The sequence below is a fragment of the Pipistrellus kuhlii genome, unplaced genomic scaffold, assembly GCF_014108245.1.
Source record: "Pipistrellus kuhlii isolate mPipKuh1 unplaced genomic scaffold, mPipKuh1.p scaffold_m20_p_3, whole genome shotgun sequence".
Taxonomy (NCBI): domain Eukaryota; kingdom Metazoa; phylum Chordata; class Mammalia; order Chiroptera; family Vespertilionidae; genus Pipistrellus; species Pipistrellus kuhlii.
Window position 1 is genome coordinate 111,917,499 of NW_023425529.1, and position 22,567 is coordinate 111,940,065.

The 22,567-nt window shown below is 41.6% G+C and overlaps 1 protein-coding gene across 2 annotated transcripts in view; it reads left to right on the forward strand.

The window, feature by feature from the left end:
- Positions 1–22,567, forward strand: part of ENOX1 (ecto-NOX disulfide-thiol exchanger 1) — a 552,525-nt gene that overhangs the window by 376,591 nt on the left and 153,367 nt on the right. For both annotated transcript variants that reach the window (XM_045588672.1, XM_036457780.2), the window contains 2 exons: positions 20,492–20,665; positions 22,203–22,409. In XM_045588672.1, the coding sequence (XP_045444628.1) occupies positions 20,492–20,665; positions 22,203–22,409 (381 nt within the window). The remainder of the gene's footprint in view (positions 1–20,491; positions 20,666–22,202; positions 22,410–22,567) is intronic.

A 22,567-nucleotide genomic window follows, 5' to 3' on the forward strand; every position in this document is an offset into this window, starting at 1 on the left:
TTTTAATTTTTAATAATTTCTGTTACTGTGTTTGCAAGTTAACTAATTTTTTTAATTTAAGATTTTATTCCCTGTTAATTTCATGCAGTGCATTTTCATCTCTTTTCTTGCAGTTCTCATCTCTAAAAGATCAATTTGAGTCTTTTTGTTTGTTTGTTTTAATTTTTATTGTTGAAAATATTACATATGTCTCCCTTTTACCTCGTTGACCTCTTCTAACCCATCCCTGCCCCAATCGCTGGCCTTCACCACCCTATTTTCAGTGTCCATGGGTTATGCATACAAGTTCTTTGTCTGATCTCTTCCCAGCCACCCACCTTCCCTACCTTCCCTCCAAGGTTTGACAATCTCTTCAGTGATTCTATGTCTCTGGATCTATTTTGTTCATAGTTTACTCTATTTCAGTCTTTTTAATTTTTCATGTGCCTATTCAATATGTTCAATCTTTATGCCACCTTCTTAAACATGCAGAACAAAGTTATAACAATTCTAATATTTTTGTCCCTAATTCTGTCATTTATGGTATTTTTCTATTGCTTTATTTTTCTCATTATGGGTTACATTTTTCTGTTTCTGGGAATACTTGCTATATTATTATTATTTTTTTTTTTACTGTCGCTGGAACTAGCTAATATACGTTTAGTGTCTTTTAAAAAGCATAACTTTATTAGCTTATAGTTCTGTAGATTAGAAAATCTCACAGGGCTAAAATCAAGTTGTCATCAGGGCTGCATTTCTGCCTGGCAGAATCTGTTTGCTTGCCTTGTCTGGCTGCGTTCCTTGGCTCATGGACCCTTCCATCCTCAAAACCAGCAATGGTGATTTGAATTCTTCTCACATCAAATCACTCTAACTTTCCTTCTGCCTCTCTCTATGTCCCCTTTTGGGAATCTTGTACTTATTTTGAGCCCCTTGGAATAATTAAGGGTCATCTCTATTTTAAGATCAACTGATGAACAACTCCAAGGCATTTGCAGCCTAAATTCTTCTTTGCCATGCAAAATAATTACACTTTTAAAGATTAGTTTTTCACACCTGGTATTTTTTTTTTTTTTTTTACTGGTTGCCAGATACTGTGAATCTCACCTTTTTTAGGTGCTGGATATTTTTGTATTCCTATAAATATCCTGAGGTTTATTCTAGGATATATTGACGTTAATTGGAAACACTTTGAACCTTTTGAAGCTTGAGTTTAAGCTTTGCTATTCAAGATCAGAGTAGCCTTTAGTCTTCTAGGGCTAATTGTGCCCTACTACTGGGGCACAATTCTTAACATTCATTCTGAATATTCTATCCACAACCTCATGGATTTTCAGACTTTTCCACTCTAGTTGAAAAGGTAACAAACTCTTCCTAGCCTTTGTGATCTCTATGAAGTATTCCTTCTAATCTTTAGGGTGGTGCTTTTTCCAACATTAAGTATTTTCCTCACTTACACACACATACACTGATCAGGTCCCAGCTAAAGACTTGAGGTGTACATGCTTTATTTGTGAACTCTGTGTGCATGTGTATATGCATGTTATTGTTTGTGTGTGTGTGTGTGTGTATGTGGGTGTGTGTGTGTGTGTGCGCGCACACACAATTATCTTTTGTCCAGTATTCTGCCTTGCAAACTCTAGTGGCCTTAGCCTCCTTAAATTACCAGCAATATCTTTTTCTTCTTTAAAAAAAATATATTTTATTGATTTTTTACAGAGAAGGAGAGGGATAGAGAGTTAGAAACATTGATGAGAGAGAATCATCGATCAGCTGCCTCTTGCACACCTCCCATTGGGGATGTACCCGCAACCAAGGTACATGCCCTTGACCAGAATCCAACCCGGGACCCTTCAGTCCGCAGGTCGACGCTCTATCCACTGAGCCAAACCGGTTTCAGCACCAGCAATATCTTTACTCAGGAAAACTGTGGGGCCCCTTCAGAGTTCCTCCTTCCTGTGCTGTAGCCTGGAAACTCTCTCATGGCAGTATACTGGGAAATTATATGACTCATCCTGTTCATTTCCCCTCTCTCAGGAATCTTTGCCTTGCAATGCCTGATATCCAATGTCTATAAAGTATGTTTCATACATTTTATCTGGCTTTTTAGTTGTTTAGATGGGAGAGTATATCTGGTCTTTGTTACTCTCCTTGCCAGGATTAGAAGCCAAACATTTGTGTGTTTTTTGCCACATATTTTATTTTGATAAGGGCAACAATGGTATCAAATATTTAACAATGGATAGGTCTTGGGCACTTACCCAACAGACTGGAGGCTGGCCTAAAAGAATGATATGGCCACATGGTGTTTTCCAGCTGACGGTCAGCTCTGTGTACTGGTGAAACCCTATAACCCACCCACTTCAGGGACTTGTCTTTGATAATCCCAGTGAGACAAAACGAGCTTTGCCATAAGACTAACCTGGTTTTGAGTTTGGACTCTTCCATTTTAGTTGACAGTTTGACTTACATTTCCTCCGTTCTCTAGGTCTCCACAATCTGTTGGGATTCTTCACAGCCAGACACCATATTTTGCTAACAGCAGACTTTTACTCAGAAGGCAGTTCACCCAAGAGAAAAAGGGACTGTACCTAGGAGCTGCTTATGGGGAAGGGATCTGAACGGATCATCACAGAGGTGTGGGTTGGGAGAAGACTGGGTAATGGTCACCAGAGCTAAGAAACCATCCAGGCAGGATGATGTGCATCAGTCAGAAAGGAGCTAGTGCCCGCGGCCGCAGGAGAGGCCAATGCAAGGCAGGCCAGCCCCAGCCAGGTGTGGAGGAGTAAGTGGGGAGAGGTACCCCAATTCAGTAAAAGGAGCTTGGCAGGAAGTTGTTGGACCGGCATCTCCTGCTCACATCTCTCTGCTTCTGAAGGTGAAACAATTCAGAGCTGTCTAGACACAGTTCCTCAACAAATGGTGGCAGTGGGGGTCAGTGAGAGGGATGCTCTGTGGGACTTGATTTCTCTGATATCATCCTTAAAGATGAGGATTTACCGCCCTACACATCTGACTTTCTTTTTATAATCCACTGTGAATGTATCAGTCTTGTAACTAAATGTATAGTCAGCCCTTTCATTTTCATTGGGGATACTTTCCAACAAATTAAGATACTCTATTTGTCCCTTTAATTTTCTCTGAAAATTTTATACTCTGGTTTCTCTTCAGATCGCATAAATCTTTCGCCTTTTACTAATTTTCTCTGAAAATTTTGATCCCTCTGGAAGCAATAGCCTAAACATTTGTCTACTTGTTTCTATTCAAACCTTTTCTCTTTTATTATGTTCTACTAGAGGCCCAGTGTATGAAATTCATGAACGAGGGGTGGAATGTGTGTCCCTCAGCCCAGCCTGCACACTCTTCAATCTGGGATCCCTCCAGGGATGTTTGACTGCCCATTTAGGCCCAATCCTACTGGGAAGTCGGATATCCCTTTCACAATCTAGGACTGCTGGCTCCCAACTGCTTGCCTGCCTGAGTTCCTGATTCCCCCTAACTGCTTCTCCCTGCCAGCCTGATCACCCCCTAACCACTTCCCTGCCAACCTGATTGATACCTAACTGCTCCCCTGCCAGCCTGATTGCTCCAACTGCCCTCCCCTGCTGGTCTGTTCACTCCTAACTGCCCTCCCCTGTAGGCCTAGTCCCCCCACAACTGCCCTCTCCTGCAGGCTTGATCACCCCCAACTGCCCTTCCTTGCAGGCCTGGTCCCTCTCAACTTCCCTTCCTTGCTGGCCATCTTGTGGCAGCTATCTTGTGTCCACATGGGGGCAGCCATCTTTGACCATATGGGGGCAGCCATCTTGTGCATTGTAGTGATGGTCAATTTGCATATTATTCTTTTATTGGATAGGATAGAGGCCTGGTGCATGGGTGGGGGCCAGCTAGTTTGCCCTGAAGGGTATCCCTGATCAGGGTGGGGTTCCCTTGGGGTATGGGGTGGCCTTGGAGAGGGACCTGTGGTTGTTTGCAGGCTGGCCACACCCCTTGGGTAACCCAAGAGGAGGCCCTGGTATCTGGGATTTATTTATCTTCTATAATTGAAACTTTGTAGCCTTGAGGGGAAGCCAGGGCAGTCCAGGGTGGACGGGAAGCTTGGCTTCCTCCATCGCGGGTGGAAACCAAGCCTCCTGCTTTCTCCAGCTCTGTGGCTGCTACCATCTTGGTTTGGTTAATTGGCATACTTGCTCTGATTGGCTGGTGGGTCTAGTGGAGTGATGGCCAATTTGCATGTTTCTCTTTTATTAGTGTAGATTGTAGTTTAACTTAGCTTTGTATATTCAACAAATACTTTATGCTGAAATTACTGATATTCACTTCACTCATGCCTCTGTCCCATTCCTCTGAGATGAGAGGTAGTTTACAAATTCTTTTGACTAGGTTAATGAATATATTTGGGAAAATGTGGCCACCTGTTTTTGTTGCAAACAAACAAACGAAAAACATAAATGCCCCAGCTAATGTTCCTATTCTGACGTTTCTGGCCCATGTGAATTCCCCATTCATCTGCAACAAGCATTTACATATTATCTAGCCCTCTACCCCTTGCTGACAAGGCTATACTTTGTAACCTCAGTCTTCCACACAGTGGGCACTTTTGATTTAAACTCCACATGATCCAGAATGGTCCTGGCATTAGGAAGAGGAGCAGGATATATAGTAATATATACAAAGAAAGACAATAAAACACGCAATAGTCCTCTGCCCTCAAAAAGTCATGTGAGCTCTTGCTGGGTGGTTCAGTTGTTTTCTAGTTTCGTGCATCAAAGGGTTGTGGGTTAGATCCCCTTTCAGGGTGCATACAGGAGACAACTGATTAATGTTTCTCTCTCTCCCTTCCTTTACCTCTAAATATCCTATCTAAATAAAAACATATCCTCGGGTAAGGATTTTTAAAAATTCATTTGATAAATGCAGTAAAAATAACTGTGGTTGAAAGTGTGGCTCCAGCCGAAACCAGTTTGGCTCAGTGGTAGAACGTCGGTCTGCAAACTGAAAGTCCCAGGTTTGATTCCGGTCAAGGGCATGTACATTGGTTGCGGGCACATCCCTGGTAGGGTGTGTGCAAGAGGCAGCTGGTCGATGTTTCTCTCTCATTGATGTTTCTAACTCTCTATCCCTCTCCCTTCCTCTCTGTAAAAAATATCAATATAATATATTTAAAAAAAGAAAGAAAATGTGGCTCCAGCCCCGAAGGGCAGCCACGCTGACTTGGGTATGTTTTTACAAAGTGTTCTGTGCTTGGGTTTGGAGACATAATTGCTCAGCTAGATAGATACTTTCAAAGCGGAAAACCACTTGTAATTCAGAGTGTGCTTGGGCTGTTTTCAGGATGATGGCCCGGGTGCTGTGTATGCCTTCCTAATTCCACTTTCTCATGCAGCTGTGTGCTTATGTCTGTGTCCCAGTGCACGGAGCACTTGGGCCCAGGATCCTGATGTATCTCTCTGGCTCAGCATCTAGCAACCTTGTAGATGATTAAATATTTCAGCGAGCAAATATCTCAGAGGGGCTTAGGGCAATGTGCCACTCACTCATCAATTTTTTCAGCAATAAAACTTAGTAGATGACCTAAGCATGCAGAATAGCATAGTTCTGCCGAGACCGAGACCTTTCACTATGGGTCATAGTAAGAAAAATGAGAAAACACACACCCACATCCATTCTCCCTCTCACTCTCTCCTCCCCTCCCTCCTGTCATGCTTATGTATATACTTTAAAACACAATAATATGTGGAAAAATATATTGAATTTTCTTTTCACACAAGATAAGCACTTAGCACCATTGTGGAGCTGCAGAGGTCTTTGAATAGAAAATCCTAACTGTAATTTACATTTGAGTAGTGATTTTTTTGTTTGTAAATTTCTGGCACACAAATGCCAGTCGCATAATTTGGCATCCCTAATAACAATGAACTAGGCAGTGCAGGTAGCCTTTCCTCTGAAATGAGGAACCTGGGATGGACATGAGACTGCACCCCAAATATTGTTCATCCCAGCTTTCCCCCTCTGTCCATGCCTCCCTGGGCACTATGGGCAACCAGACCGTTACTACTGCAGCTAGGGCATTATGGGCCACATCCTGCCTCTCTTCCATTTGTTTGTTTGTTTGTTTGTTTGATATAGATGATAGATAGATAGATAGATAGATAGAGAAAAATCAATGATGAGAGAGAATCATTGATTGGCTGGCTTCTGTATGCCCCCTACTGGGGACTGAGCCCACAATCAGAATTGAATCTAGGACCTTCAGTCTGCAGGCTGACACTCTCTCTACTGAGCCAAACCAGCTAGGGCATCTCTCTTCCATTTGTAATGATGTCATGGGCACATGTCTCAAGTTGAGACTAAAAGCCTCAATTTTCTCATTCATCTGTGAAAGGGGAAAAGTATTTGAGAGATGTAATGAGAACTAGCTTATTAAATGGTTGAAAAAATATTTTCAAAATATAGTATTATATAAAGTTTTTGTAACAATTCAAATCCTCTGGGAATGAGAATGAGATGTAAACCCCCAAATGAAGAAAACTTTCTCTGAAATTGCAACTGGTATGGAAATTATTTCAAATGAAAATAATTCAAAACAAGTCATTAAGAAATGCTGTGTGATTTACAATAGCTAGGACCTGGAAACAGCCAGGTGCCCATCAGTAAAGAAGTGGATGAGTGGCATATATTTACACCATGGAATACTTTGAAGCTGTAAAAAATTAACTAAAATAAGGAACTCTTATCTTTTGTGACAGCATGAATCGACCTAGAGATTATTATGCTAAGTGAAATAAACCAATCAGAGAAAGACAAGTATCACATGATCTCACTTATATGAGGAACCTAATAAAGAAAATAAACTGACAAAAAAAAAAAAAATAGAACCAGAGCCATTAGTACATGGTACATGGAACAGACTGATAGAAGTCAGAGGGATAGGAGTGAGGGGACTGGATGAGAGAAGGTGAAGGAATTATCCAAAGCACTTATATATGTAGCCCATGGACATAGACAACAATGTGGTGAGGGCCAGGGGCAGGTGAGATGGGGTCTGGGAGTGATGGGTAAAAGGGGTGGGGAATCAAGTCATCTGTAATAGTGTCAACAAACCTATGTACAAAGATAATAATTTAATAAAAATAAAAAAAATAAATAAAAAAATAAAAGAGTGTCACATAACTATAAAAAAAAAAAGCCTAGGTGGCATCATGCACAACATCATCACAAGATGGCTGCCACAATATGGCCGCCACAAAATGGCTGTCACAACCTGGCTGGCAGGGGAGGGCAGTTGTGGGAGATCAGGCCAGCAGCGGAGGGCAGTTGGGGGCGATCGGGCTAGCATGGGAGGGCATTTAGAGGCAATTGGGTCGGCGGGGGGGGGGCAGTTGGGGCTGATCAGGCTGGTAGGGGAGCAGTTAGGCATTGATCAGGCCAACATGGTTAGGGGGCAATCAGGCTGGCAGGCAGAAACATTTATGGGCTATCAGGCAGGCAGGCAAGCAGTTAAGAGACAGCAGTCCCAGATTGTGAGAGGGCTGTCCAACTGCCAGTTTAGGCCTGATTCCACAGGGATCCCAGATTGGAGAGGGTGTAGGCCAGGCTGAGGGACACCCCCCTCTCTCTCATGATTTTTGTGCACTGGACCTCTAGTAAATAAATAAAAGAGTGTCAGAAAGAAATGTTCCTCCAAGTATACTGCACTCAGCCAAAGAACTGAGTTATATTTCAATGAAAATTTGTTAGTGAAATTATTTTTCCTTAGCTTACTTCTCTGAAAAGTTAGCCACTGGAATTACTCAGAATGTTGCCAGAATGAAAGACGACGAGAGAGCATGATTTGGCCTTGGTGCTTTCTAAATTAAAATAAACATCAATATGTAAATAATTAAATCTGGCCAGGGCCTTGGATATAATGAAGTTTTTTAAAGTCTGGTGCTGCTATATTTTAATTTAGTCTTGCACTCAAAGAGCATTTTGGTCATGTATGCCTGTTTGTAACCTGGGAGCAATAGGCTATATCATTTGCCCAGGTGTGTCTTAGGCTATACCCTCTAGGTTTGTGTAAGCACACACTGAATGTTTGCATAATGACAAAATCACATAAAGATGCATTTCTTAGAGAATATCCCTACCATGAAACAGCATATGAATGTATTAAAAACACGTGTGTGTGTGTGTGTGTGTGTGTTTCGTGTGTGTGTATTTGTAGGTGTGTAAAAGCTGAATAACATAGACATATTTATTTAAGTTAAAAATGTAGGATTACAAAGGGGAAAACTAAGTTTAAGGGGAAAGCAGATAGGCTGAGTATATGAATGAACACACAGTTGGCATGCATGGTTTTAACACCTAATCTACCTGGCACAAAAAGCAGAGAGGAAACAACTCTGAATTCTGTAATTCCCATTTCTAGACACAGAGAAATGCCTTAGGTCCTTGGAGAGAGGGAGAAGCTTTTTTCTTAAGATTAAACTGGGAGCGATTTCTCCAGTAGGGAAACCATATGGCACTGCCTCCTCAGTTGTTTTCCTACAAGACCCTCCTGATTTCCACCTAAAGAATCACTTCTTTTCCTAGCCCATTTGGCTTAGTGGATAAAGCATCAACCTGTGGACTGATGAGTCCTGGGTTCGATTCTGGCCAAGGACACATGCCCGGGTTGTGGGCTTGATCCCCAGTAAGGGGCAGCAGGAGGCAACCAATGATTCTCTCTCATCATTGATGTTTCTCTCTCTCCTTCTCACTTCCTCTCTACAATCCATAAATTTTTTTTTTGTTGTTGTTAAAAAGAATCACTTCTTGAAATTAGAATCTCTATATATAAAAGTCTAAGCTGGCAAACAACCAGAATGACCCGAACAATGGGTCGCTATGACATGCACTGACCACCAGGGACAGATGTTCAACCCAGGAGTTGCCCCCTGGTAGTCAGTGTGCTCCCACAGCAGGATCGCCACTCAGCTCAGCTCACCAAACTGTCCCAGCGACCCACCAGCCCAGCAGCAGCCAATCACTCCCTCAGTAGTCCTGCAGGTCCAATCTCTAGAGAACCAGCTAGGCATCAATAGACCAGCCCGTGCCACCTGCACAATCCCAACAGCACCTCAGGCCTCCTGGAAGTCAGCCTCAAGGTGGCCGCTTCCCCTCCCTAGACACTCCGCAAGGAAGAAACAATGTAAAAGTAGCCACCAGGTGGCTCCTGACAACATGTGTGAATGTCAGTGGGGCAGATCCGGATCCCAGGCCAACAAGGATATCCCACTGCTTGTCCGAAGGGCCAAAAGCATCTTGGGCCTTCCCTCCACCATTGAATTCATGTACCAGGCCTCTAGTAAATAATAAAATATTAACTTAGAGAGCAACAGAGAATTGGCATATGCCTTTAAAAAAAAATACAATATTGTATTATGTATACTGTATAACACACATCCATAGTTGTACACATCGAAATATATATAATATTCATCATTAAAGGGATAGCTAATATGCATCTAGTGCTTCCACTGTACGAGCCACTCTTTTAAACTCTTTACTTATCTAACTCATTTAACCCTCACAACCACCCAAAAGGTAAGTATAATTTTTAGTTCACCTTTTGCAGATTAAGAACCTAGATGTAGAGAAGCTAATCAGTTGGGCAGGAGGTTGAACCGACCTTTGAACCTGGGATTCAGACTATCCCTCATCTGTCTTTCCCAGAGAAAAGATTCCCTTCCCTTTCTTTCCCTCTTCAACTCTATTTCTTGCCCCTTATTTCCTCATTCGTACCCATAACTACATTTCCTTTATTTTTTTCTATTTCTTGCCTCTCCATCTCATTCCTTTAAGATCGGGTCTGTGTTTCTGCAGCCATGGGCTGGCAGGAGGGTGAGTCCGAGCATCATCTTACAGAGATGTGTTAACCAGCACTCAGAGAACAGTCCTGCCGATGGACTCTGATCCTGAGCGCCCCCTCAAACCTTGTGCCTCTCAGTCTCGTTATCTGTAACATGGAAGTAAAATCATCAGCATTTTCTAAGGATAATAAGGGGCACACCCAGCAGAAACCCTCAAGGCTTCCATTATTCAGTTAATGAAGTGAATATAAAGAATGCAGCCATGATTTGCTGTAGAACCTTGTGTGAATTTACGTGGTCATATTGTGGATTGAACAACCAAACATTTCATTGTCTTGTCCCTTTAATTTCAACTCTGCAAATTCTGTGAGCTTTGTGATTTATTTCATTCATTTGACAAGTATTCTTTTAGGTGATACTATGTGCGAAGGACTGTGTTGGACATGGAAGATAAGGTGATGAGTCAGCCAGTTGTCCTTTCCCCCACAGTCCAGCAGAAAAATTAAATTAATACTAGACTGCCCTGTTATTTAAAAACAGCATGTGACTTGCAGTTTCCTTTGTGAGTGCTGCTCAAGGTGTGTTTACTTTTAAAAATAGGCTTATTTTCTTTCCCAAGTCCACAGCTCTGTGCTGATCTTATTTAAAGAGACCAACTCTGTATTGCTTCAATGCCTTCAAACTGTAAGTTTAAATTGAAACCTACATAAATTGCTTAAAATAATAAGATGTGAATGTTTTCTTTGAACCTAAATATTGAATAAGCTTTCCTTTGTTCTTGTTTAAATTTATGAGATGTTACCTATCTCCCAGATGCTTTGTAAACCAAAACCAAGGTCAATGAATGAAATCAAAAGGTGATCCCCTCCATATTGCCTCAGAAAGATGCAGGTTTCAAAGGGGAGATCCCTACAAAGAGGTTTCTGTGCCAGGAAGTGCCACCTCTGCTGTCATCCCCACTGACTGCAGTGGGCCTGGCATCAATATGACTCCAGGCTATTATCCTGACTTCAAAGAAAGGGGTCAGTACAACAAAGCAAGGAGGCATTGAATGCCAGAAAGAAATATGTTGACATAAATTATTTAGTCCTTCAACGTATTCCTAGAGTATCCCTCCCACCTTAGAAAGACAGAGAGATAAATGGAGAAATAGGTAATTAGAATGATCTAATTAAGGAATGCCTTTAGTGTGCTTGACTGAATATTCAAAAATATTTCTTAAGATTCAACAGTGTTTTTCCTCTCCTTTTGCTCCTCTGCCATGAGCCTGTCAGGACAAAGTGGAGAACACCAAGTGCCTATTCAGTGCTTTTTAAAAAATCATTATATAACAGTCCTGCTGTATGAAGTCACATAACATAGTACGGGGAGAAAATTAATCATCGGCTAATGAGAAGAAGTTTGGAAGAAGAAATTTAGAGGCCCAAATTAGAGTCTAGTTTCATGGGTTTTCTGTGGCACCACTGGCTGATTCCAGGTCCAGGGGTATGAGAAGGGCATGGGGAGAGGGGTGGAAGGAGGAAAGGGCAGAAGAAGAGGGAAGAAGATATAGAAGCTATAGCTTCTGGGCACACAAAGAGTCTTTTGCAATATTCCAAATGAAAACCTAAATAAGAATGGGGACAAAAATGATGATGTAGAAAACCATTCAAAGGTAGGTCTGTCTGAAAGTCTTGGCATATGATGGTTTTTAAACTAGGTGCTGAGAGGAAAGGAGAGTGCCATTGAAGGAAATAGGCAGACCCTCATCTCACATTACTTAATCTGCTCAAGTGTGACTGCCAGGAATGGTAGGACGCATGGCCCAGATATTATAAATGATTTGCTATGGAGTACATTCAGACAAGATGTAGAACCAGTGAGCAGGTACCAGTGGATCACAGAGCAGGGAAAATAATTTAGCATGAGCCTCCAACACAAGTAATTAAGAATAACCACACATGCGATGAGACTTGGCAATGGCCCTTAAAACTGGAAGTCAACAACAAGGGTTCAGAAGAAGTCAATGTTAGGGAAAGTATCTAAATGTATTTATCTAAGAGGATTTTCTCTGCTTCTGTGGCTGAGTCTGACCTGCAAAGAGAAATGTGCTGGTGAATTAGAAGGGGCAGGAACTTTAAGAAAGAGTTGTCTTACCAATATATAGATATTGAGGGCCAGGAGGGAAAATTTGAAACAGGAAGAAAACCTATGAAGAAAGATTTTGGAAAAGTCAATGGAAAATGCAAACTCTTTTATTTTGTTTCAAAATGTCAACCTCAAAGTTGCATAATGGCACCCTGCAGTGACAAGACTTGTGATTTCCTTGAATGAGGTTATTAGACCTGTGTCAGCTGTGACAGGACTGTGGGGAAAATTCACATAATGACGTGCTGTGAAGTTTTCAACACAGGCCTAACACAAAGTAAGCTTTCAAACATGATCACGATGTTTAGTTCCAAGTTCATAAAAAACATACAAGGTTCAGGATTCAGAAAGGTAGAGGGCACTGCTAATCTAATAGGTCAGCTTCTACCTGTACCATTTCTGGGGATAGTCTCAGATGTTTCAAAAGTGGGGTTTTAGAAAGAGTCATTGCGTGGGAAGATTAAAGGAAGCAGGATGGTGAGGCTGACTGAGAGGAGACTGGCTATTCTTGTGAGCTTTCTTCATGGATCTGGTCAATAATGGGAGGAAAGAGAAGTACCTGTGAGCATAGCCCAGGAGTGCAGAATAAAGACAATGGATTTCACTACAGGATATCAGGTTTTGAGTCAACAGATGAGGGGTAAATCTCTCATTGAAAAAATTAATAGAAAATAAAATGGGTCATTTTGGAAGACAATGAATGTATTGTGACTAGATGTGTCTTGAGGAAGACAGGATGAATTGATGCTGGAGAACTCAAATGCATAGTGATGAAGCAGTAGAACTCTTCCTGAACTCAGAACATTTGTTAGGCTTTCCCCTCCTGCCCACTCAAAACAAATCTGGTTCTGAGTGCATGCTTCACGTACAGGTTCCTGGAAAGATCTGACAGACTCCTTTCAGCAGTCAGCTCTTCTCTGCAACAGTTTTGGTCAGAAGTTTTGAAATTCTCTTCATAGTGTGTTGTGTCATTTTTTCAAATATGAACACATATTTCCCCACTCAGGCCAACATTACTTAAGTATCCATTGAAGGTTGCAATCCTCTGTTTGTTATCATTGCATCCCTGGTCAAAGAAGACAAGGGTTTATTGACAGAATGAGGTCTTTGTTTGTAGTGTGTGCACAGCAGGGCTCCAGGAACTCACTTTGGATATACATTTTGGGTTTCAATGGAAGACGCATCTCCCCACCTCTGGATCTCTTTAGAAAGATCACCAAAGAGTTTTTAATCTTACTTTCTTAAAGATTCTGCTTGTTGGCATTTACTTATAAGTACACTATTATGCTAATTTATAATCTGAGTGGTTAATTTGTCCTCAATAACTAGGTAACAATCTTCAAGGTTTGTAGTTTCACAAAGGGGAAAACCTAAGAGCAATTCTGCCTCCTGGGGACTAGTTTTAAACATTTTTCCAAAGAGAACCTTTAGAATATCTTTGCATTGCTGATTCTGATGGGTATATTTGGGGAATACCATTTTTACTTTCCATTTGCATATATAGAAGTTAACCTTTTTAAGATTCAAGTCATCTGTCACCCCCTCAAGGATTTCTTCTATGATACTATCCCCCATTTAGTTTCTTAGGACTGCCACAACAAAGTACCACTAACTGGGTGGCTTACCCCAAAACGTCTTCTCTCACAGTCTGGAGGCCAAAAGCCTAAAATCAAGGTGTTAGCCAGAGCCATCCTCATTCTAAAAGATCTAGGGAAGAACTTGTTTTATGCCTTTTTCTTAGTTTCTGTTTTTTTTTGTTGTTGTTGCTGTTCTTGGTGTTCCTTATAGCTCCTGATCACCAATCACTGTCCCATTGGCACATGGCAGTCTTTCTGTCTGTCTGTCAATATCTCTTCTCTCTTTTTTTATTTTGTTTTGTTTTGTTAATCCTCACCTGAGAATATTTTTTTCCATTGTTTTTCAGAGAGAGTGGAAGGGGGGCGGGAGAGAGAAAGAAAAACATCCATGCAAGAGAGACACATGGATTGATTGCCTCCCGCACAGGCCCCAACCAAGGGCACAGAGAAAACTGATAATCTAGGTATGTGCCCTTGACAGGGAATTGAACCTCTGACCTTTCTGTGCAAGTCTGGTGCTCTAACCACTGAACCACTGATTGGGGATCTTCTCTTTTTATAGGGACACCAGTCATATGACATAGGGCTCAGCCTAATTGAGTATGACCTTATCTTAACTTGATTACACCCTTTAAGACCCTCTTTCCAAATATAGTAGCATTCACAGGTACCAGGGGGTTAGGTCTTCAAAATATATTTTCAGGAGGACAAAATTAAACCCATCACAGCCCCCAACCCAGACTGGTTTTCATGGCCCCTTCTCTGTGTTTCCATAGCACCTCTTATTCAAATGTCTCACTAAAGTTGTCATACTGTATTGTCATTTTCTGGTTAGTTAGTTTCTGCCACTGGGCTCTCACTTCCATGAAAAAAGAATTCATACTGTATAATGCCTTTTCAAGCAAAGCACCTAGCAAAACATAGAGGACCCAGCATGTATGCACATGTTTGTCACAGGAATACTTCACCATTATCCATCATGATCTTCTATATGTGTACAATGTCATATTTATTTTCCATAACAGCTATATATATATATATATTAATTTTGTAAGTAATTGCTACCATTTACTGAGTATTTACCATGTGCTGGACTTTTGGGTTAAACATTTTGATTTTTTTTTAATCCTAACAAGAATATTAACATTTAAATATGATTATGCCCACTTTATAGATAGTATACTAGTAAGTCAGGCTTAGAAAGATTACTTGTCACAAAACCAGGGCAAGGCCAACCCAGGACCTCATTACAGGTGTACTGGATGGCAGACTCAGCTCCTTAGCACTTTGATAACTGCTTTCACACAGACCAACCTCTCTGATGCCCCCATTTTGTGGAGGAAGCTTGTCTGGTGTTCATGTTCTCATTCACCAGGTGAAGACCCTGGGCCCAGAGAGGTGAAGGAACCAGCTGTGACTAGAGCCTTTTCCTTCAAGGTCACCTTTATAAAAATGGCTTTTCTTTGCTGATCATTAAATAATTGTTAAGAATATTTGAGAAAAGGAGGACATGGAACTGGAAAAAAGCATTACTTTAGTAATTCATGACCTTAACTGACAGTCGAATAGGGCTTGGAAATTGTAATGGGACACCATTGTGAGAAACAGTTTCTCCATCCTGTTCCAGGAAACAGAATGTTCTGCGTATCTTGTGGTTTTGTGTTGAGTGAGGATAGGTCATATTTTGTGTCAATTTTTCTGGAGAAGGGAGAGGAGCTACTGCAGGTGCACCAGAGCCCCTCCGAAGGTCCCTCTGCCCAGCACGGCACAAATCCTGGGTGCTGCTCCCCCGTGTTCAGACTCTGCATGCACTTGAGGTCTCATTTGGATCTCATGGAGGAGGAAGGGGGCCTGGAGCCCTGCCTTTTGGGACCCAGCATCTGGCTGGGCTTGACACTGGTCAGGCTCTGCCCTGTGTTCTAGGGTGGATAACTGGAACCGCCTCCATCCCCAAACTCCAGCCATCGGCTCTGGTATCTGGACCCTGTCTTGCTTCCCCAGACTGAGTCACAACTCAGTTAATCTGTATGATTACCTGGCATTTCTTGACCTGTGACTAATGTTATTATCAAACCTCGGATCCCTCTGAACTGAGCCAGAACCCTAGACCTGTGGGATTCAGGCCCAGTGACATGTGCCCGGAAACCCCTCGCACACTGGCCTGGATAGACTTGTCTTGTGTTTGCTGTTAACAATCCTTACCCAGGACTAGATGTGCAGTGCTACCATTTGGTTTGATTGCTGCCTGTCTTGTGTTTTTCTCTTAGAGCACTGTGTCCTCCTTTCTGGGCCGACTTGATCCTGGCACTGACAACTTACCTGTGCCCCCTCAGCTATAGCCCAGCCTAGCCCAGGATCCACACTTATTCCTAACCTAGTTATGCCCAGCCCTGACTGGAGACAGGCCTCTATTCTTCCAAACGGGGTCTAGCTTTCAACTCAAAGGAGGCTCTTGGCTAAGGCAGAAAAGGGGCAAGCCTTTTAAGGTCAGCAGACAGAAAGAGAAGGAGGGAGGGAAGGCAGCCCAGCCAGCATGGGCCTCTGGCCAGGCCAAGTGCACATCTGACTGGCCTTCGGTTGCTCTAACCCCGAAGAGAATAAGGCTGAACCTACTAGCTTGAATGGTAGGATGGCTTCTGATATGATCTGACTCCCATGGCTCCTGGGAATATTGTAGCTACACTGCTGAGTGCCCACTTAGGAAACTACTTGAAATTCTCAGACTGCTCAGGCTCTCCTGGGTAGATCCTTCCTGGATGGCTCTTTGAATCCTTTGAGCCTCAGATCATATTTTAGCTCTTCTCTTGAGTTTAGTGCCCATCCTTTTTGTTCTCCTCAAACCTAGTCATATCCCCAGGTGGAAACATATTACAGTTACCTCGTCACTCCAGATCCTGGCAATAGTATGTGCCCAGTAAATACTGAATGAATGAATACATGAATGAATGAATGAAACCACCATGAATGTAAAAAAAAAAATTGTGGCTTAAAGCATTCAGTGACATTTCCAGCCCTGCATGAAAGCCCTGAATACAAAACTCCAATGGCCCTCTGAAAAATGCCCATCTAATTGTTAAACACCGGACTCCGTATGAACCAATGAATAGGATGTGTGTTCCTGTTTTTGTCTTGTTCTGTTGGAAAAAGACAACTAAAAAGAAACATTGCTGAGCTTTGGCCTTGCTGCCTCTGTGCCTATAGTCAGCAATACAGAGAGGAGCTGACAGGGCCGCAGTCCTGGAAAGAAATAACCCTCCCTCTTGTTCAAGTGCAGTTTCTAAAAGAAAGTTCTACCATATACTTAATTGGATTTTTTCTTGCTGCAATTTAAGACTTCTTATTCTTTTCCCGAGTGGGATTATAGCTCATTATCTCTGAAGTTCACAGGGACACCTTTTCTAAGCAAGGAACTGACTTCAGAGTGAACATGCTCTCTTCACCTTTGTCATCCTTTGTGTGTGTCTTTCTCAGACTTTCGAAAATAGTGCATTGGCTTTAATGAGTTAGTACATAGTAGGTTCCTGTGCTATTCGAGAAAGCAATTTTCATCTGTTCATATATTGTTAAAAAGTAGTGGTACATTAAAAAAAAAAAAAAAAAAGTTTAATCCTTCCCTACTTCCTCAAATACTGAATTTCAGATCCTTTGAGGTCTCACATAATCTAGGTGTTAATTCCTTTCTAAGCTTTTTTCAAGCTAGCGCTCTCACCATGTAGATTCTACTAAACCCCAGAGTCTTCTCTGGGTGTCTCAGAAAAGGCAAAGTAACGGCATGCTGTACATTAAAATATTTTTCTCAGGAATAGTGTCTTTCATTTTCCTTTCTGACTATTTATTTATGTGGCCTTCAAGACAACAGAAGTCTGTTACCGCCAAAACAGCCTGCAGGCACTGGGCTTCTCATCTCATTTGTGGGAAACATCTGGTTAATATCATTCATGGGGCTCTCATTACAGGGCTTGCAGCCCTGAGTGGTTTCAGCCTTAAATCACCCAGGATTGGCAAACAATAGTGAAGGACAGGCCAGGAAAGAGACAGGCAAAGCTTATGTTTGGAACGAGCTTAAATAAAAGCATAAGCATGTTGATATTCCCATTTTTATTTCTAATATATTCACCGTGAAAGCCAGTATGTTATTTCAGTGATGATGACATTGAGAACCATTGTGTTCTGGAACTTTTCCTTTAGAATTGGCCTGGGGATCAGAAGGCTACATCTTGATTTCTTTAAAGAGTAAATTTCTAGTAGTGGTGTGTATTAGGTGAATGGTCAAACTGGGTCATTCTAGGAGGAAACTTTGACGTAGCTAAAAAGAGACATGTTTAACGTGGAGCAGAGACCCGGACTCTAGTTCTCACTCTGCCGTGTTTGCTTTGTGATGCTGGAAATGTCACTGAATGCTTTAAGCCTCATTTTTTTTTTTTACTGGTAAAGTGGGAATAAGATCTATGAAACTATGAGGAATTCAAATGAATAACCAAGTCTGAGTCTTGTCTCTGTTACTTTCAATGTTTTTGTCTTGGGTAAAACCTTGGTTTTGAGCAACATTAGCACAGAGCCCTGGAGTCTGGAATGCTAGTGCTCCGGGGAATTCTCCAGTCGACAATCCCCATTACAGATGAAGAAAATGAGAATCTTAATTATAGAGGAGGTGACTAGAATGCCAAGGTGGTTACTTTCAAAGGCAGTGCTTATTTTGCATTTATATTTAGGGTTAAAAATAAATAAATAACTATTTAAAATAAAATAATAACTTCACCTAGCTGGTTTGACTCAGTGGTCTGTAGACCTAAGTAAGGGTCCTGGGTTTCAGTTCCAGTCGAGGGCACCACCTTGGTTGCAGGCTCCTTCCAGTCCCTAGTCAGGGTTTATGCAGGAGGCAGCCACTGGATGTGTTTCTCTCACATTGACACTTCTCTCTGTTTTTCCCTCTTTCGTCCACTCTCTCTAAAAATCAATGGAAAAATATCCTCAGGTAAGAATTTTAAAATAAATAGATAAAAACATAACAACAACAACAACCTCATTTTGCTGAAGCCCTGGTGAAACACTATCAAATTAAATGGATTTAATAAATGGGACAGCAGTTCTCCTGGGATTACAGATCAGCATCACCCTGCTTATTCTGTGTGGCTCAGAGGAGGGGTGAAATATCCAGGGTAGCTGGAGAAAAGCTATCATAAACCTTTTTCCCAGAAAGGAAAAGCATATGTGCGTCCTTCTGCACGCTCTGGAATGGCTTAGTCAACCCAGGAGTAGTTGTCATTCTGTCTGCCTCTGGGCTTATGTGACCTTACAGCACAGGTGAGGAAAGGGCAGGGTCCAGGCACAGGCAGTACCTGAGAGCCACAGAGGAGAGGGGGCAGGAAGGAAGGATGATATGGAAGAAGGAGGAAAAAGGTAGGAACAGTAAGAGAAGGGGTTGTCCTCCTTGAGGACTGAGGTGGAGGGTCACAATGACTACTATGTCTGGTGGCATCTGTGCTACTATTTGTCTTCCTGGGATCATTATCACACCACCAGTGGGATGTCTGTTTTCTGCAAGCAGAACCCTCAGGAGAGGGATCTCCTCCCAGCTACTCTGAAACTCAGTACATTTGAACAGCCCCTGCTCTTAGAAAAGCCTTACTTATTGAAAAAGAAAACAACAAAGTCCCTTTATATCACCTTTGAAATGACTTGCTTCTTTATCACACTAAAAGAACAATTCAGTGCTTATATTGGAAAACTCTTTTTTTTTTTTTTTTGCCATCTCCTTTAAATTTTTATTAAGGGCATAAATTTGGTATTGTATACAGGGGATAAAGATTTACAGACACTGGGGAGTTGGGGGCGAGTGGTGGAGGGGTTAATTGGGACAAAAAGGAGACATGTAATACTTTAAACAATAAAAAAATGCATATAGTTAATTTTATGCCTGCATGTTTTTAACCTATCCATAGTAATTATACTACCGTGTTTCCCCGAAAATAAGACATCCTCCGAAAATAAGACCTAGCGCATGGAAAGATAAGACATCCCCTGAAAATAAGACCTAGCGCAACTTTGGGAGAAAAAATTAATATAAGACAATGACTTATTTTCGGGGAAACAGGGTATCTCTTTGTGTGTGTGTGTGTGTGTTTTTTATTTCTTGGGGGAAATGGGTTTGGTTGGACCTGAATGTGTCATTATAAAATGTGCACGTGTAAATTGAACTTTTCTAAATCTAGGTCAATTGGGTAAGAAGTCTTTTCAGATAAAAGCAGGTTGACAATAATGTTCACAGGCCACTTCAGTGTTAAATGATACTTCTTCCTACATCCTGGGTCATCAAGCAGTGTAAATGATATATCAATGTTAAGAAACAGAAATCACATCTTACCTAATAATAGAAAAACATGGAAATTGACAGTACTTCCGCTACACCACCAGCCAATTAGGAGTGTTGTGCAAATTAACCCAACAAAGATGGTGGTTAATTTGCATACAGAGGCACCAAATGACAGGGTTGGGAAACTTGGGTAGTTGCTATAGTGACAACACAGGTGTTCTGCCCCACCCCCAGTCTCTCAGGACCTCTGGGTAACATGGGAAGGCAGGGCCAGAGCAGAAAGAGGCAGCTCCAGGGCCTGAGCAGAAAGGGACTGGGCCAGAGTGGAAAGGCAGTACTGGCAACTAAGGAAAGGAAAGCCCATTCTAGTACAAATCTTTGTGCATCAGGCTTCTAGTTCACAATATTAGCAAAGCTTCATAGCACATGGTTTTGCACTTTAATATGCTGTGTCCCATGTTAGTGTTTTAAATAGTATAATTTCTTTTTCATGTAGTTTTAAGTTTATCTTTTATTTTCTTCTCACTCAATCTGGAATAGCTTTCTACAGTGCTAGGAGAAATTCCTAAAAAAATAAAAATCATAAAGTCAAATGATATTTTTAGAAAAATGTAAAAGATTTCAGATCCTCCAGCCAAAATGTCATCTCGTGTTCTTTCCAGACTCCATCTGTGTACCAGGCTTTGATCCAGGTCTCAACTTGATGACTGGGATCACCCCCATCAACCCAATGATTCCAGGCCTGGGGCTGGTACCACCCCCGCCGCCAACAGAGGTGACTGTCATCAAAGAAATAATCCACTGCAAGAGTTGCACTCTTTTCCCTCAAAATCCAAGTAAGTGATGGCTGTGAGGAATGTTTGCTTATCAATTTAAATTACTTTCTTTTGTTTTTATCAGGGCATTACATTCATTTTTAGATGTGACTCAGAATTCTTCCACATAGATACATGTTAGGTCTCCGAAGGAGGAATGCACGAGGCCAGAGTGGTGAGGGATAATGAATTTATTCAATCATCCACGCACATCAGTTGGCTGAGCCTGGATGGCTCCAGCACCCAGTGAAGGCAGTCAGCGGCTTTAGAGGACTGCTGGTGGGTTTTTTTCTGGGGGGAGACCTCTTTATGCATACCTGGATGGGAGAGAATGGAATGTGGTCACCACAAGTGAAAAGTGGTCTTCAGCAAAGGGACTTTTCTCAGTGAAATGTCCCGAAAAGCCAGTTCCTGGGCGAGGTGCATCAATTCAATTGCTCTATCAAACCTAAAATACCAGAGTAGGGATCCATTTCTCAGAAGTTTTTTGTCTCTAGATTAGAATGCACCTGGGGGGATTTGTCCATATGTCTGTCCATGAGCTGACTCAAAATCATAAAGGCAGAACTTGTGATTTGGAACTATATATCCAGCATTAAGAATCTTTTTGCATGCAATGAGGTCTGACTTTTTCTGCAGAACATAGTGTGAAATATGTGAGCACTTCAATCCGTCTTCACAGTTTCGGGAGAAAAACCCTGAAATGTTTTTTGCTAGATGGAAAATTGAATTAATTTGGCAATTTTGGGGGGAGCCTGCATCTCAGACTTCCTGGGCCAAATTGTATTTGCTTGGAGGAAACATACATTTGATGAAATAAGTGGGTCAGAATTTTTTTTTTTTTAATTTAGCCTCAGATACTAAGTTTATGGGCTTAAATAGCTAGGATTTTTTTTTTTATTCATATTAATCACTGTTGCCTTTTTTAAGTGGACTTTTCAGGAGATTGCTTTAGTAATCTACATATAAACTAGGTAAAATGTTGTGACAGTGTACGTTTTATCTTTTTATACAGCCTTCCCCAAATTTAATAGTTTGCTCATTTCAATGTGAATAATACAAAAAAAAAAAAAAAAGTTTTTTTCAGGCCCGGGGTTTCCCAGCCAAGTAAGTACCGCACAAGCTTTCAGGATAGGCTCTCTGTGTTCTGCCTTGCTGCTTCCTTATCCCGCAACAAGACAAAGCAGATAACGAACCGAGGCTTTTCATCATGTTGTCATTTCATCATGCTTTGTACCTTGCAAAGGATTTCTCCTCGTCTTCTGGGTTTCCGTATTATGAAGGAGAAATGAAATTATGCTAACATTTGCTTTATCATTGTTCACGGACAAGCCTAGCTACTCTGTGTAGAAATGAACAAAAGGAAAGTTGGGAGGAGGAGGGGAGGGGAACTGAAAAACAAGACAGCCCATGATCAATGTAAGTCCATGTAGAAATTTATCATTATCCAAAAGTGGAGACATTTACTCTGCAAGTTTTACTTTTGCCAGGTGAACCAGAAAAAGGAGCGCAAAGAAATCAAAAGCAAAACCCTCTGTTTCTTGTGCTTAATTATTAGATCTTCCACCTCCTTCCACAAGAGAAAGGCCTCCTGGATGTAAGACTGTGTTTGTCGGAGGATTGCCAGAAAATGCTACTGAGGAAATTATTCAAGAAGTCTTTGAGCAGTGTGGTGAAATCACAGCGATTCGGAAAAGCAAGAAGAATTTCTGCCACATTCGCTTTGCTGAGGAATTCATGGTTGATAAAGCCATTTACCTTTCTGGTACTTTGCATTCCATAAGGGGTTTTCTAGGCATTTCCTTATGTTTTATGATGTTAATGTGAGTTTATTCCCTCTAGCCTTAATGCAGTTTGGGACTAGAAAAGGAGGGAGTCTGCCTTTCCCCTGGGCTGCCAGAAACTCCACGTTAAGTCTGTGAA